General features: G+C 41.1%; 1 protein-coding gene across 6 annotated transcripts; it reads left to right on the top strand.

The window, feature by feature from the left end:
* Window positions 1-463: 463 nt before the first annotated feature.
* u2af2a (U2 small nuclear RNA auxiliary factor 2a) lies at window positions 464-7,817 on the top strand. 6 transcript variants are annotated; one of them, XM_075465706.1, is made up of 12 exons: window positions 464-1,079; window positions 2,146-2,284; window positions 4,708-4,743; window positions 4,985-5,091; window positions 5,240-5,391; window positions 5,475-5,591; window positions 5,698-5,854; window positions 5,971-6,050; window positions 6,258-6,380; window positions 6,463-6,549; window positions 7,052-7,300; window positions 7,421-7,817. In XM_075465706.1, exons 1-12 carry the CDS (start codon window positions 1,031-1,033, stop codon window positions 7,553-7,555), a joined length of 1,431 nt encoding a protein of 476 aa, XP_075321821.1. In that variant the 5' UTR covers window positions 464-1,030; the 3' UTR covers window positions 7,556-7,817. The 6 variants fall into 6 exon arrangements, with proteins under 6 accessions (XP_075321821.1, XP_075321822.1, XP_075321820.1 ...); XM_075465707.1 differs by having other exon boundaries at window positions 2,143-2,284; window positions 5,698-5,836; XM_075465705.1 differs by having other exon boundaries at window positions 2,143-2,284.
* The last annotated feature ends 7,035 nt before the right edge of the window (window positions 7,818-14,852 follow it).

Below are 14,852 nucleotides of genomic sequence, written 5' to 3'. Positions count from 1 at the left end.
ATCGGTATTTGTGATCTTTGGTATGATCAGAGCGCAAAGACTTTTAATCTACTGTGAATGACTTGCTTTTGTGGCATGGTTTTGGCCTGTCGTTGTTCTGGAGTTTAGTTTCTCTATTTGAAAGTAAAAAAATAAGCAGATATGGGTATATTTCTTAATATAACTGTGCAGTAAGGAAGGGAAGTTTTTTATGTGTTTTTTACGTGACTTTTTTCCTTAAACTGTAAAAACAATGAAGACAAAAAACATTAAATTGATGAGCTGGTTCAATTTCGGTTAGCTTAGCTTTACAAAACAATTAAAAAACTTAAAATTAAAATCAGTTGGGGGGGGGGGTCAATTTAATCATAAAGGTCTCACAATACAATCAGGTACAAATAAATTCTATTTCTAACCTTTTATTTTGTGTGGCCGTGGCACTAATTATACGTACATTTTGTTCTTTCACCGGAAATCTGACATTCATCAACTTCCGGTGTCACGGGGTGCCTGGAAGACAGAGCAAAAAAGCGGGCATACATACCGAAACCTTCATTGTTTTCTGTAGCCTTGAAAAACTCGAGAGCGTAAAAATTTGGTTCACAAAGTCAAACAGTTGCACCTTGTGGGCCCGTGTCCCCCTGGGATTTGCATCTAGCTTGGATAGGAGTCTCATTCATTCGGTGCTCGTTGTCGCAACCGAGTTAGCCACTTCCTACGGCTGTGTGTGCAGCATCGGGCCTTTTCTTCTGGACTTTGCTACTAGCTACTTAGCTAACATTAGCAGGCTAACCTACGCGAACACGTTTTTCTTTCTCAGTGATTCCTTCTGTTACGCTGTGAATGAAAAACACACCGCTATCGTGTGTGCCAGTCATTAACTTTTGTTAAATCTGGTGTCAAAGAAGACGGCTGACCGAAGCTAATTGCTCGATTTACATCTGCGAAGCACTGGTATTTAAAAGCGTTGTTCACTTTGTTGCTAGCTTAAGCTAGCCACCGCCAACTGAAGAACGCAGTCCCTGAGAGCGCCGTAGGCTTCAATCCAGACATGTCGGACTTCGACGAATTCGAAAGACAGCTTTCTGAAAACCACCAAGGTAAATAACTAAGTTGAACATCTTAATTTGAAAACGCGTCTGTTACTATTGTTTTTGATGGCCCAATCAGTTTAACCTACCATATAACCCTACCATGGATATGTCTATTTACTGGGACGCTTAGGCTCACTGTTAGCCTACCACCGTAAAGCCTCTGAGCTGCGATATAGCTGCTCCGTTGTCCGTTTATACGTCCAACAAAACTTTTTATGAATTTAATAACGTTGGATAATCAGTACGTCAGCTTAAAAAAAGTTCCGGGGCAGTACTTATTAGAATTGGGACGGTTTGATAACGAAATACTTCTGAAAGAGGCACTTAGCATTTGTTTCTAGCAGCTGTAGTGAACAGTTGTGGTGCCCTTTACAAGTGTTGCTACAACTCACTGGAGAATCAACCAACCACGCCTTTAAAAATAAAACAAAGGACTTTTAAAAGAATAAAAAATAAATAAAATTACATTAACTACCAACCTGCCTGCCACATTGTTAGCAAGGCCGTTTGTTGATCTAACACATGCAGTTCCCAGTTAATTACAAACCCTGTGCTCAACACAATGTATTGTACTGTACCATTTTTTTTCAATAGGTTCTCTTCATAAAGCACCTTTAGCTTAATGAGAGTTGTATTTTAAAAAGTTTGATTAAACTCAAACAAAATCTAAAAGTATTAACACCTTTTATACTAGTTAATGTAAATCTATACCTAACAACCAAAATATGGATTTAAAGCAGAACTGTTTAATGAAACGTTATTAGTTTTTCTAGGTGTGCCTATTAAAGAGCACTATTTTATTTTTACATTTATTTAGCATCTCATTGGTAATCGCCTCAAAGTAGGGTAACATGTCATTTGAAAACTAATTTAAAGCTATTAGGAAGACTAAACCAACCGGCCCAGGAAAAAAAAGGGGAAAACAGGCCTTTGACTGACCTCAGTTATTGTTGTTTCCTGGTTAATTTCCAGCTGAAGTGAGTTAGTTTAACAGACTGAGGTGTAAGCCATATTGTGTTGTTAAATGTATGGTTGTTGAATATTGTTTACAAGCACTCTAACCCTTCAGCAGAACGGGATAAAGAGAACCGGCATCACCGCCGGTCCTCATCTCGCAGCCGCAGCAGAGAGAGGAAAAGGAGGAGCAGAGACAGGGATAGACGCAGCCGGGATCGCCGCACAGACAGTAAGGAGCGCAGACACCGCCGCAGGTTAGTACCCACATGCAACAACACCTGGATGAGCCATCTGTTAAAACTTCTGCCACCTCATCGACTGTGTCCATCTATACTGGACTTCCATTTGATTTAATCACCACACTTGTCAAAGGAATTAGTGAATCAGCTGCATGCTGCACCAGTCAGAAGTTTGTTTAGCGGTCACCTCGAAGCCTTTTTTATTTAGACAAAAGTAAACAAAAAATAATGGTAATAAAAAAACATACGCTCATTTATAAAGGAAACTTTCACAAAAGGACACTAAATAAACCATTTCATCAGCTGAGAAGCTGGATTTCAACATCTGGATGAGTTTGATAAGTTAGCTTGTTAACTTACCTTTTTACATGTGGGTGTTTTTTGGATCAACAAACTTTTTGGACTTTTGTTAATGGTAAAATATTAATTTACAAATAGGTTTGATATTAAGCTCACCATTTTTGTTCTAAAACCACCATTTTGATACCAGTTTTCATGAGCCCTCCACAAACCATCTGTCCCAGGTGCTAATTGCAGTATGAATTTTGCCTTAAGCTCACGGGAAAGCAGCTGCAGCCGCCACTTTTGCGTTCCCGATCGTTTAAAGCAGAATATGAAGGCTCGCTTATAAATAGCTCTGTGAATAATTTCAGATAATCCTGCAATCAGAAATGACACTGACGCATATTGATAAAACTCCTGCAAAAATATTTGCTTGATTTTTAGATTCTTTGCTTTTATGCTTTAGCGTGGAGCAATATCACACATGTTTTGGGAACATGTTGACACTTGGTCTGATTTTCACACAACAAACACAAGCTATAGTATTTGATAGTGGCTCTTTTGGCCTTTAGCTGAAGGAAATCTTCCATACATGTGCACATTTTTGCCATCACCTGTGATTCAGAGGCAAAAGGCCTGTCTGTTACGTCTGTAACACCCATTTGTCTTTTTAGTTATCATCGAAGATGAAAGCTTTTATAGATAAACTGAATCTGGAGTTGATAGTATAGTTATGTACAGGCTGTATTAGATTACGTTTCAGCTTTTTTTCTCACTTTTTTTTTAATCCGACCTCTGGTATAACTCAACAGTTGCTCCTTGTTACTCAGGACTCATTTAAAAGGTGTTACTAATGGTTATGCATCGTGAGCAGCTGATCAGAAAATCAAATAAGATGTCAAATCCACCGCTGCCTCTTTGCAGCTGCCGTGTTTAATCTCTACTCCAGTTGTGTTAGCGGTAATTCACAAATTTAATTGCATGTCAGCTCTGAGGCACATTGAATGATTTAATTTTAGAACAGGGCCTGAAATGATTTTTATATATATATATATATATATATATATATATATAAAATTAACTATGGGGATATTCCACCCATGCCTTCTTCACATAAGGGTACTTGAATATTAATTGATTTTCTCATTTACAGGTCTTAGACTGTCCTGTTTTTTTTACCTTAAACTGCATTTTGTTGCTTTACTTTATTTGAAACAAATCTTATTACTTATTTTGGCTCCGTTGGCTTGTTTTCGGTTGCTTAACTTGGCACAGTTCTCATCCGTTTTGAGCATTTTAGGTGCTGTTATTTTTTTATTGAACTATTTTTGGGTGATTTGGTATATTTGAGATTGTGTGTTATCTTAAAAGGTGGACGCACGCTGTGACGACAACTTTTCAAGAACCGCAGATATTAACTAACTTAGAAGAAGAGTTTCCTCTTTTCCAAACCTGGGCTTGTTGGTGAAGCAGCATCGCTCATGTCTCTGTTGTTGCTACAGCAACAGGAGACAACTTCTCTTCTTAAGCCTCACTTTGCTTTGGTATCCACAACAGAGTTGGGCGACCACTCGATGCCAACAATGACAGTCCCTGTGAGCTCTCTCTCCCGCATTGTGCAAAATACGAGCACGTCAATTGTAGGCAGTCTATAGTGTCACATAGTGACAAGTTTGCTAATTCACGGGAAACAGATTAATCAAACTTGCTTGTTAAGGAGCTGCAGCTTTGTCAACCCACTTCTAATGGCACCTTTAAGTTCATATCGATCAAACCTGTCGATATATGCGTTTCTGAGAGAAGCTGCAAAAGCAGCAGGAGCTCGTAGCCTTGCTCAGAGGGGAAGACTGAGCATGGCGAGCGTGTTCTCCGGGACCTAAATTAATCCATCTTGCAGTGTTTCTGTGCATTCTTCAGCCTCCCACACCCTTGCTAAATATTTCTGGAAATGTGTGCAGGAATTTCCCAAATTTTAAGTACTCAATTGTCAGGATTTCTTAAAAATAATGCAATACACCTGCACATTGTACAGATTTTTTTTCTGTATTTGGAGAGCCTAATAGTAATCTAAGATCCCAATTTTTTTTCCCAAGTGGAAATGTTGGTTATTGTGATATGTTTGAAAGAAATGTGAAACCCTTCCAATGTCATTTCAGCTCACCACCCAGCTTCCCCCAGGACAAAGCTGGAAGGTAATACAGCAAAATAACACAAAGCTGGTTTGTGCAACACTGCCTGGTTTACTTATCGTTCAAATGATTTACTGGATGAGGGTTCTGTATCCCACCTCTTCTCTAAACTATCAGTTTTTAAATGTTTTGATGGAAGCAGCCTCCTTAAAAGTCACCTAGTTTTCTGGAAACATGACCCATCATCTGCTCTAGTGTTTTATTGCTTAGTGAGAGACGTCTGTTTCCTCTGTTTCCCAAACAGCCGCTCTCCCCACCGTGAGAAGAAGAAGAATAAGGTGAAGAAGTACTGGGATGTCCCGCCACCTGGTTTTGAACACATCACCCCCATGCAGTACAAAGCCATGCAAGGTAACTCTTTACTTTCTTGATCCTTTGAAAGTACATTTACAAGTTTCAGGGTTGAATTTAATTTAGGTATTTCTGACATGGTTAATGATGTCTTTGTGCAAATGATGTGTATTTTTAAACTTTAACTGTCTTTGTATTTGCTGTCCAGCGGCAGGTCAGATCCCCGCCACAGCCCTTCTGCCAACCATGACGCCAGATGGCCTGGCTGTTACTCCCACCCCAGTTCCTGTAGTGGGCAGTCAGATGACCCGGCAGGCCCGTCGGCTCTATGTGGGAAACATCCCCTTTGGTATTACAGAGGTGAGTACTCTGAGTGACTCAGTGATGTGTTGAGACGGTTTTAAGATAAACTAACTTTCTTTTTGACCTTCTCTTCGGTGTAGGAGTCAATGATGGACTTCTTTAACGCACAGATGCGTTTGGGTGGTCTTACTCAGGCCCCTGGAAATCCTGTGCTCGCAGTACAGATCAACCAGGATAAGAATTTTGCCTTCCTTGAGGTTAGATGAAGCCCTCGTCCATAGTTTGTGATCCGCGTGTATACGCACGAGTCCATGTTTGATGATCTTGTTTTATATTTAATCATATTTAAATGTTTCTGTGCAGTTCCGTTCAGTGGACGAAACGACACAGGCAATGGCCTTTGATGGAATCATCTTTCAAGGCCAGAGTCTGAAAATTCGTCGTCCACACGATTACCAGCCACTACCTGGCATGAGCGAGAACCCCAGTGTCTATGTGCCTGGTACACAGACCATTAATGGTTTTTAACCCTAAGTACTTGTGGCACAATTCAAAAGTATTCACCAATTACTCTTTAGTTGAGCTTGCCCTGCCTCTCTTGATGTTCCCCTTCTGTCATCTTTGCACGCCATGTAGGTGTGGTGTCTACAGTGGTTCCAGACTCAGCTCACAAGCTCTTCATTGGTGGTTTGCCAAACTACCTGAATGATGACCAGGTCAGTGTTTCTGCCTCTAAACTGGGGCTCAGCACATGTACTGAAACGCTCAAAGATAAACAAGAGCAAACGAGATGTATCGTCCTTATTATTCTTGCACGGATGTAGACGCGTTCTCGTGGCGAAGTTTGAGCTGTGCTGTTTCCGTCATGGAAACGTCTTGAATGGGTGAAAAACTCTCGGGGACTCTTGGTTCTGTGTTTTTAGGTGAAGGAGCTGTTGACGTCATTTGGCCCCCTGAAGGCCTTTAACCTGGTTAAAGACAGCGCCACAGGCCTATCCAAAGGATACGCCTTTTGTGAATATGTTGACGTCAACTTGAACGATCAGGTAAGATATCTCATCAGAAAAATGTGCATCCGCTGTACAAGTTTTTGGAAGCTCGTACTTAAGCTTGGACATCTTTCTTTAGGCTATTGCTGGGCTGAACGGTATGCAGCTGGGAGACAAGAAGCTCCTGGTGCAGAGAGCCAGCGTGGGATCCAAGAACGCCACTCTGGTAAGTGTCCAGCAACTGGACAGATGACAGCAGGGTGGTGGGAGGCTGGATGCTCTTTTAGACTTTCTAAAATGGAAAAAGATGAGTTTCTGATTGGATCTGCTTCAGGAATGTGTCTGCTACTTCTCAACTGTACAGAAGTATTGAATATTTCCTGATAAGCACAGTTTTGTGTGCATTGCAAACATCAGCTTCCAACTATGACAGCTGAGTAACAACAAGAATATTTTTATTTCATAATAATCTTCAAAATTTAGCAAATGAACAAAAATGTTTCTTATAAAACTCGATGGAAAGCTTATTCCAGCTCTTAAACTCATATTTTTTTTAGTCTACTTTGCAAGCTAAAACTGATTTAAATCATTAATTTTACTTCTAAATTAAAACGCAGAGCTGTGGAGACTGAAGTGTTTAGAGTGCGTGTGTGAAAACTGAGTCCACATGACTCACAATGTTGTTGCTGATATGTTCTCCACTGAAAATAAGCCGTTTGTCCTTGCAGACAAGTATAAACCAGACCCCAGTGACGCTGCAGGTGCCAGGCCTGAACAGCTCTGTGACTCAGATGGGTGGTCTGCCCACTGAGGTGCTGTGTCTGATGAACATGGTGGCCCCCGAAGAGCTCCTGGATGATGATGAGTACGAGGAGATAGTGGAAGATGTCAGGGATGAGTGCAGCAAGTACGGCCAAGTGAAGAGCATTGAGATACCTCGCCCTGTGGACGGCCTGGAAATTCCTGGGACTGGCAAGGTAAGCAGTAACTCAAATATGGGTCAGTCTTAATGGGGTTGTTGTGATAAAACAATGCTGTGGTCTGTTAACAATCATCACCATATGTTTGTTTTTGTTTTTTTCTTAACCACTCTGCAGATCTTTGTGGAGTTCACTTCGGTGTTTGATGCCCAGAAAGCCATGCAGGGGCTGACCGGCAGGAAGTTTGCTAACAGAGTGGTGGTGACCAAATACTGCGATCCAGACGCGTATCATCGCCGAGACTTCTGGTAGAGGAGGGTGGGTGTGAAGAGAGGAGGAGGGGGAGGGAGGGGGGGAGGGGAGTTTAATGTGTACTGCCCATTTCCAAATCAGCCCCTGGAATGATTTGGTGGAGCAACATTCAGGTAGATCTTGGAATATTAATCATTTCACAAATGGCTTTGGTGATATCCAGTTTATTATTTGAGATCTACGTGACATGTCCTGCAGTTAAAACAGATATTTGTAATTGGAGAAAGGAAGAGAATGGGTAGCGTTTATATTAAATACATGGCGGGGGTGGGGCTAGGTTGGGGTGCTAGTTGTGTAGTTGGGTGGGTGGGTGGGTGGGGGTGGGTAGAAGGTTTTTGAGAAATGTGTGTAATAATACGGTCAGGGCGGGGTCACCAAATTTTTTTTATACTTTGTGAGATAGGGACTTTTTTTTTGGTGGGAGGGGGGTGTCATTAAGGTTTGTATTTAAGTGGAAGTAGCCTGTTTTAAGTACAATAGAAAGCAGCTGCAGTGGGGAGCTTGGTGGATGATTCTCTGAGAAAGATGGCGGAGGGGGGAAACGGGAGTGTGTTTGTGAAAGGGAGACGGAGGGGAAGATGGAGGGCATTTTATTTCGATGATCTTACGTAGATGCACAGTAGCTGTAACATCCACCTCGGTTTTGTCACCATCTTTAATTTTTTGGGCTCGGTTGTCTACTCGTGTTCCTTTGCTTTCATCAGACTGCTGCCCCCTCCCTCAGCATGGTTGTTGTTTGATTGGACTCTATCTGATTGTCAGCTGTAATTGTTCTGATTCTGTGTGTAGCTTCACTGATATGAGCTGTAATATCACCTTGTATTCAAGCCGCAAAATAACATGAACAGCAGAAACATTTTCAATTATTCCTTTTTTTTTCTTTTTCTTTGTTCTGTAACTTTTCATTTCCTTTTTTTTTTTTTTTTTTTTTCGTGAACAGCTCTTTAAAGACGCAAATATTTTATAGTCTCAGCAGTTCAGCCCTGATTCAATACAAGAGGATATAAACACAGAAAGATTGGGAGAGGAAAACAGATTGATATTCAGGGGGGATGTATATCTTCCTTACCAACAAGCCTTAATGTTACTACATGTGAATTTGCTTGGGAAAGGAATTTGGCTTGCCCCTCTTTCAATGATGTCTGTTTGTTCATACGTGTCACTATCTTGTACTTCAGCCAGCTCGAAGTTTTCCTCGTTTCCCAGTAGATCTGGGATGTAAGATGTGTTGGATCCCGTTTCTTTTCTTTTTTGTGCAACCTCTTTGACAAGACCAAATAAACATGTGACTAATATCCACGACTCTTGTTGTGCTGCAGAATGAAACCAAAACCATTCATTTACTGATTTCACCTGACTTGCAGCTCAGTTATATGGAAATGATGGTGGGTCCATCATGCTGAAAGTTTAAAAGTAAACACGATTAACCTCCCCTGCACGCTCAACCTGTAGAGTTGAGCAATATTCTGTATTTCACTGCTCCACATGCTTATTCTATTGAGGGGTTTTCATTCAATCTGAAGTGTTTTCTGTCACGATGTTACAAACTGTCCTTTATGTGCAACAACTAAATCTGCATTTGGCATCTTCCCCCGTTTTCCCTTTATTCTCCGAGGACCACATGTTCACACTGTACGGGCTTGAGACTGCTTTCATTTGATACCTGAAGTTGCTTAAGACGGAGCTGAAGAGAGAGTTTGTCAGTAATAACACTTTTTGAAATGTTACCGTACTCTGAAAATCTGCTCTTTTTTTCTGTCTTGTCTTTTTTTTTTTTTTTTTTTTTTCTGGAAAACGATGTGATTTCTTAAATGGTTTAAACCTGAAAGCCACATCTCATTAATAAAAGCAAAAGCAGTCTTTCATTTGTCCAATTTGTTTTCAAATGTTGATTAAAAACCGAATTTACATGATGGCTGCTTTTTTTTTTTTTTTTCTTTCCCCTTTGTGCTTTCTGTCTCATGCACGCCCACATCCACTCACCACGCTGTCATAGTGTAGGCACGACCATTTAACCTCATTCAGAGTTTGATTGATCAAACCCTGTAGTTAATAGCAATGTCCAAGCGATGGCGCTGTTTCATAATATCAAAGAACCTCTATCTATTCTACGCATATAAAGAAGCATATGGACTGGTTTGTTTCCAGATTTTGATTAAAGAAACCAAATGGTCAAATGAAAATGGTTTTAGTTTACATTAAGGCTTAGAAATATCTGGACTCTGACACATATATTCTTATATTTCAGTTTATCACAAACTTGATGAGAATTCTGGAGCCAGTTTTGAAAATGGTCGGCCTTATTGTCACGCAGTCGGACCTTTAAACACAAACGCTTATGGTTTTATACATAGATCTACCAAAACGTATCCCAAGAATCTTCAGAATACAGGCTTTATTAGCAGACTACTAATTTGAGTGTATTCACATTCAAATCTGAGGAAGGGTTTAGGAATCCTAGCCCTAATGTGTTAAATCATCCGTTTCAGTGCCTCAGATGTAATTGGCTGTTGACCATACCCATTAATAGAATCATAATAGTCAATACATTGCAGACAATGACTTTCCTAAAGTTTGTGGTGATTAACTGAAATGCAACCCGATCACGTAGACGTCAGGTGACTGGCTACATTCTGCATTTTTACCTTCACAAGCTCCCCTTTAGGTGATTGTTCATCTGTACTGTGAAACACCATCCAATCAGCTTTGCTGTGTTTGGCAAAATCTGAGCAGATGTTATAACCTGATACATTTCAGGATCCATCCAACTTCTTTTATCTGGTGTCCTGACGCGGTATCAGCAGAAGCCATAGAAGCTCATGCCATCACGCCGGCTCCACGTGTTTTACAAAAGATGCTCTGGATTCTTGGAGCCTTTTTTTCCCCCCACACTTTTAGCCTTCTCCATTATGATGCAGTTTGATCTTAGTTTCATATGTTTAAAAAAGTCTGTATTAGAACTGGTTTGGCTCTTAGAATGTTATTCATTTTTTTTTGTTTAAGTCTCATCTGGCTGTTCTTTTCTTGAGGCTCCTGAATGTTGTGCACCCTGTGGTGAACTCTGAAGTTGCTCTCTTGATATCTTCTCTTTATTGTAGACAATGACATGTCTGCCTCCCGGAGAGTGTTCTTCAGCTGCAGCACGTTGTGAGGGGCTTCCTGTGTTTATCCAACACTATTAGGTGTGGACATTCAGGTGTTTTAATGGTGCCCAACTTACCATTATGTTCTTTTATCCTTTGTAATGCGCTAAACTGCTGGTTTGGCCGCTCCCAATGTTTCTGCTTTCTAGTGTATTTGCTTTTTTGTTCCAGTCTATAAATGGACGGCTTCATTTGCACTAACTATTTTGGGGACGTGTTTGTTGTTGTTGGGTCCACAGCAACATCTTACAAATGCTACTTTTGGAATCAACTTCAGAGCTTTCACTGATGGGACCTGTTAGAAACCTGTGATTCCTGGACCCTTGCTCCATTATACATGTGGATAGATCAATCAAATAGGTGTTACTTGATTATGCTTTGTGTCCATGTCCCAGTTATTTCCAGACTCAAGTGAATTATATATCTACTTTGATTGATGGGATTGAATTCAGACGAGGACCTATCTATAAATAAATTGATAGACTTTTCTTCTGATAAGCTTGACAGTCCTCTGATCAGTCAGAGCTGAGCTTTCTATGACATTTAGTCACAGTTACATCTTTACATTCCCCACAGATGTATTTCGTCATGTCAAGTCATGCGTACTTACACAGTGGAATTGATCTGTATATAATTTAGGTTGTGGTAATCATTTTTCCTACCTTTGTTTTGTTGTGAAGTTTTTAGCCTTCGCAAGTAGAATTAAAGCACTTATTCACTCCCTTTGGCAGGTCTGTCTCTAGTTCTAAAACCACAGTCTGGGCCAGCAGGAATAATGCCACAAAGACTGCACTGACCTATTCAACAGGGAGTTGATGTAAGATAGTTACAGTAAGGCAGCAACGCTGTAACACTGGCCTGTGTCTTTTCTGTACCACCCATCTCCATCTGCATCGCTGCACTCTGCTGCGCTGAACCCAGCTGGAGGGCCTGTGATGCAACGCTGCCCTGCTATTCCCCGAGGAGAGACTTAAAAACATAAGCTCTTTCATGCAGCTGAAACCATGTTCACAGAACAAACATGCACCACGCTCCCTGCCTCTCTTGAAGATAGGGAAGCTCTGGCTGGCCATCATTAAGAGCTGTTATATGATATTAGCAGCCCCTCCCCAGTGTGAAGCTGCAGTGAGGACTGTAGACGCTTTATCCCCCTCTTGTGGTGAATGTGAGACAGGTGATAGCCATTGACATTCTGGGGAGAGCTTCCCCATTGATCTTCATTCAGAAAGAAAGAACACTGCAGCAGAGGGAGTGCAACGCTGGAGCAGGATGGAGGCAGTATCTGAGCGCGCTGTCTTATGTAAATTGCCTTGATAATACATACATCTCACAAAACAGAGGTACAAATGGATGTCACGTTCACGTCACGGGCCTTTAATTACAGAGGACATTTTGACATGTGGTAAAAAGAAAAAATGGTTGATTTCCATTTAGCCCCTTCACTTTCAAGGTCCTCGTAATGCCTCACTGTCACACTCTCGTGGCTTACAGTTACACAGAGCGGAACAGCTATTAATGTTAGAACTGACATATTTAGTGTTTAGTGTTAGTTGTTGGGTTGATAAGCAGGGGACGAGCACTCTGACGTGTTTTTTGAAGGACCGATGAGATGGTGAACACTGCGTCAGAAAAAAGAAATCATCCCTATTCAATCTGCACATGATGGATTAATAAGTCAGTGAGGAAACATTGGTCAGAAACTTGAATCTTTATGATATTATGAGTGGTATACTTGTATTTTTCCCCCATTTGTTTATGTGGGGTATTTACTGTATGTCCTGACATCACATGGGTAGAACTCCATATATCTCAGCATAAACATGGCCCAGGCATATTCAGATTTCCACTGTCTTTAAGGCAGATAAAAAAGATCATTGATCCATTGATTAAATTATGAGTAGGATGAGTAAAACGATGTAATATTACATGTAGGGCAGAATTATCTCTGGGATCAGCATTTTTTAAATTACGGTTAAGTGTTTTATGCAACTTTAAGTGGCCTGTTTTATTTTTTTTAATTTATTTTTTTAAATGGATCTATCAGTTTCAAGTTCACATCATATGTATATCAAAGTGTATCATGACACTAACATATGTCTGAGGGCCTTAGAAAGATAGTTGTTGATGCATATCAGGATGGATGGTTACAAATCCATCTCTGAAGAGTTTGGACTCCACCAATCCTCAGTCAGGCAGATTGTGTACATGTGAAGGAAATTCAAGAGCATTCTTACCCTCCACAGAGGCGGTCGATCAACAGATCACTTCAAAAACAGGTAGACTGCAAGGTAACAAAGGAACCTGGGTAACTTCTAAGCAAGATATAGGCGTCTTTCACTTTGGTTGATGTTAATGTTTGTGAGCAACAATAAAAGCCACTGGAATCAACCACCGAATATACTGCAGAAACATGTTTGGGTGCACGCTGAACAAGAATGGGAAGATGGGGGAAAAGCTCTATTCAAAGGGGACTATTTTCAGCTGTGGATTTGTTGTGTTTGGGTGTGTAGTAGGACCAGGGTAACAGATGTGGGATCAGCTGAAATGAACTTCAAGTGCACACATTTTATAGCAATGAAAAAAATAAGGGTTCTAATTAGTTTATGGACCACAATGAAGATGATCGAGTGGGTTAAGCAACACCTGACGTGAAATTCACACACTTTAGTATTATTAATTAAATACATTTGTTGGGAGTTTTTTTTTTTTTTACCATTAGTATTCTTTGGCATTTGTTGATATATATAAAAAATAAATAAAAGTTAAGAAGTATCCTCTGATCAGGTCAGTATTCTGTAATGTTCACCAACAGCAAAGGAAGAAACGGATGCAGCTGAACAGAAATGTGCACAAGTGTGGCCGGTGTGCGCACGGGTGAATACATGAGCACACATGTGAGCAGTTCAGAGTGTTCAAGCATAAATCAGTGCTGCTGACAGGAGCACGAGAGTGATGTGGAGACAAGATTGTTCACATCAGCATGCTGTGGATTATTGATGGCCTCCGACTGTCTGTGGACACTTTCTGTCTATCTCATATGATGGAGGAGCTGTGAAAGACTGTGCAATTAGAGGCAAAGTCGCTTTAAAGAGTAGACACACATATGTGCACAGTAACAGATTGCTGTCCTCTGCATCAATCAATTAATCAATGCTTCATATGTGCCGAGTCCTCTTCATCTGCAAGCTGCACTGGCCTCCAACAGTCTCAGGAGAAAAAAGAAAAAGGGTAGGACTGTTTTGAACATCGCAGGTGTTTATTTTCTTGTCACTGCCTACAGCCTGTTTCGTCCCTTTTCTCCGATTGTGCCCTTGTTTTGTGTCTCTGTGCTCGACTCACTCTCAATTTGCATCCTCTTTCCGTCCCCCTGCTCCTGCTGGCCGCTGGGGCTGGCCTCTCTTGCTGTGCCACGTATGTAACCTAAACTGTGGAAAAGCCAAGCAGGACTGGGCCACGAGAAAAGCTTTCCATAAGATCAGGCTGAGTCTCCTTTGGCTCTGTTCAGTAAGGAATGTAAAAAAAAAAAAAAGGCTCCCATTTTCCTCTCTAAACGGCTTCATTTCAGCCTGCGGATTTAATTTGTGCATCAACCTCAGACATTCCCTTAATGTTTTATCCCTTTTTCCTTTTCCTTCCCTGTGTTTGCTCTTTCCAAACCCCCGTTTGGGTTTCACTCTCTGTCTCTATGTCAGATTTGCACTTTCCTCGCGGTGTATTGTATTGCTGTAAAATGCTATCCTGGCCCCTCTCATATAAACACAGGCTCCTCCTTCACCCTTACTTAATGTCATTAACAGGTGGCTGTCTAAAATAGACACACACACAAACAGCAAGGCCAGCACAGACATGTTTTAACCATGCTGGCAGGAGTGTCATCATGGGAGCAGACCACCCTGCAGCCTCTCCCTTCATTGATTTAAAATTTCAAACATGTCTGGAGTATGATCAGGGTGCTGTTGAGACTGAGCAGGAGTTGCAAACAAAGTCTGGGGGCCAAACAGCAGTGGAAAACTCACATTTAATCATCAACAGTGTTAACCAACCAGGCCGAAGCAACGCCCCCTCACCAACAACCCCAACCCTTTTACACTCACTTTCCATAACTCTTACGTAGCTCCCTCCCACCCTCTTTTCCCTCGCACTAACTCTCCCAT

The sequence above is a fragment of the Odontesthes bonariensis genome, chromosome 5, assembly GCF_027942865.1.
Source record: "Odontesthes bonariensis isolate fOdoBon6 chromosome 5, fOdoBon6.hap1, whole genome shotgun sequence".
Lineage (NCBI taxonomy): Eukaryota > Metazoa > Chordata > Actinopteri > Atheriniformes > Atherinopsidae > Odontesthes > Odontesthes bonariensis.
This window is presented reverse-complemented; position numbering and strand designations above follow the sequence as displayed.

What these genes read in the sequence shown, in the direction of transcription:
- u2af2a (XM_075465705.1), top strand. Translation starts at nt 1,031, where the DNA reads ATGTCGGACTTCGACGAATTCGAAAGACAGCTTTCTGAAAACCACCAA. An exon ending in TGGTACACAGACCATTAATG is followed by an intron (nt 5,855 to 5,970) that starts GTTTTTAACCCT and finishes CACGCCATGTAG; the next exon opens with GTGTGGTGTCTACAGTGGTT. An exon ending in AAATTCCTGGGACTGGCAAG is followed by an intron (nt 7,301 to 7,420) that starts GTAAGCAGTAAC and finishes ACCACTCTGCAG; the next exon opens with ATCTTTGTGGAGTTCACTTC.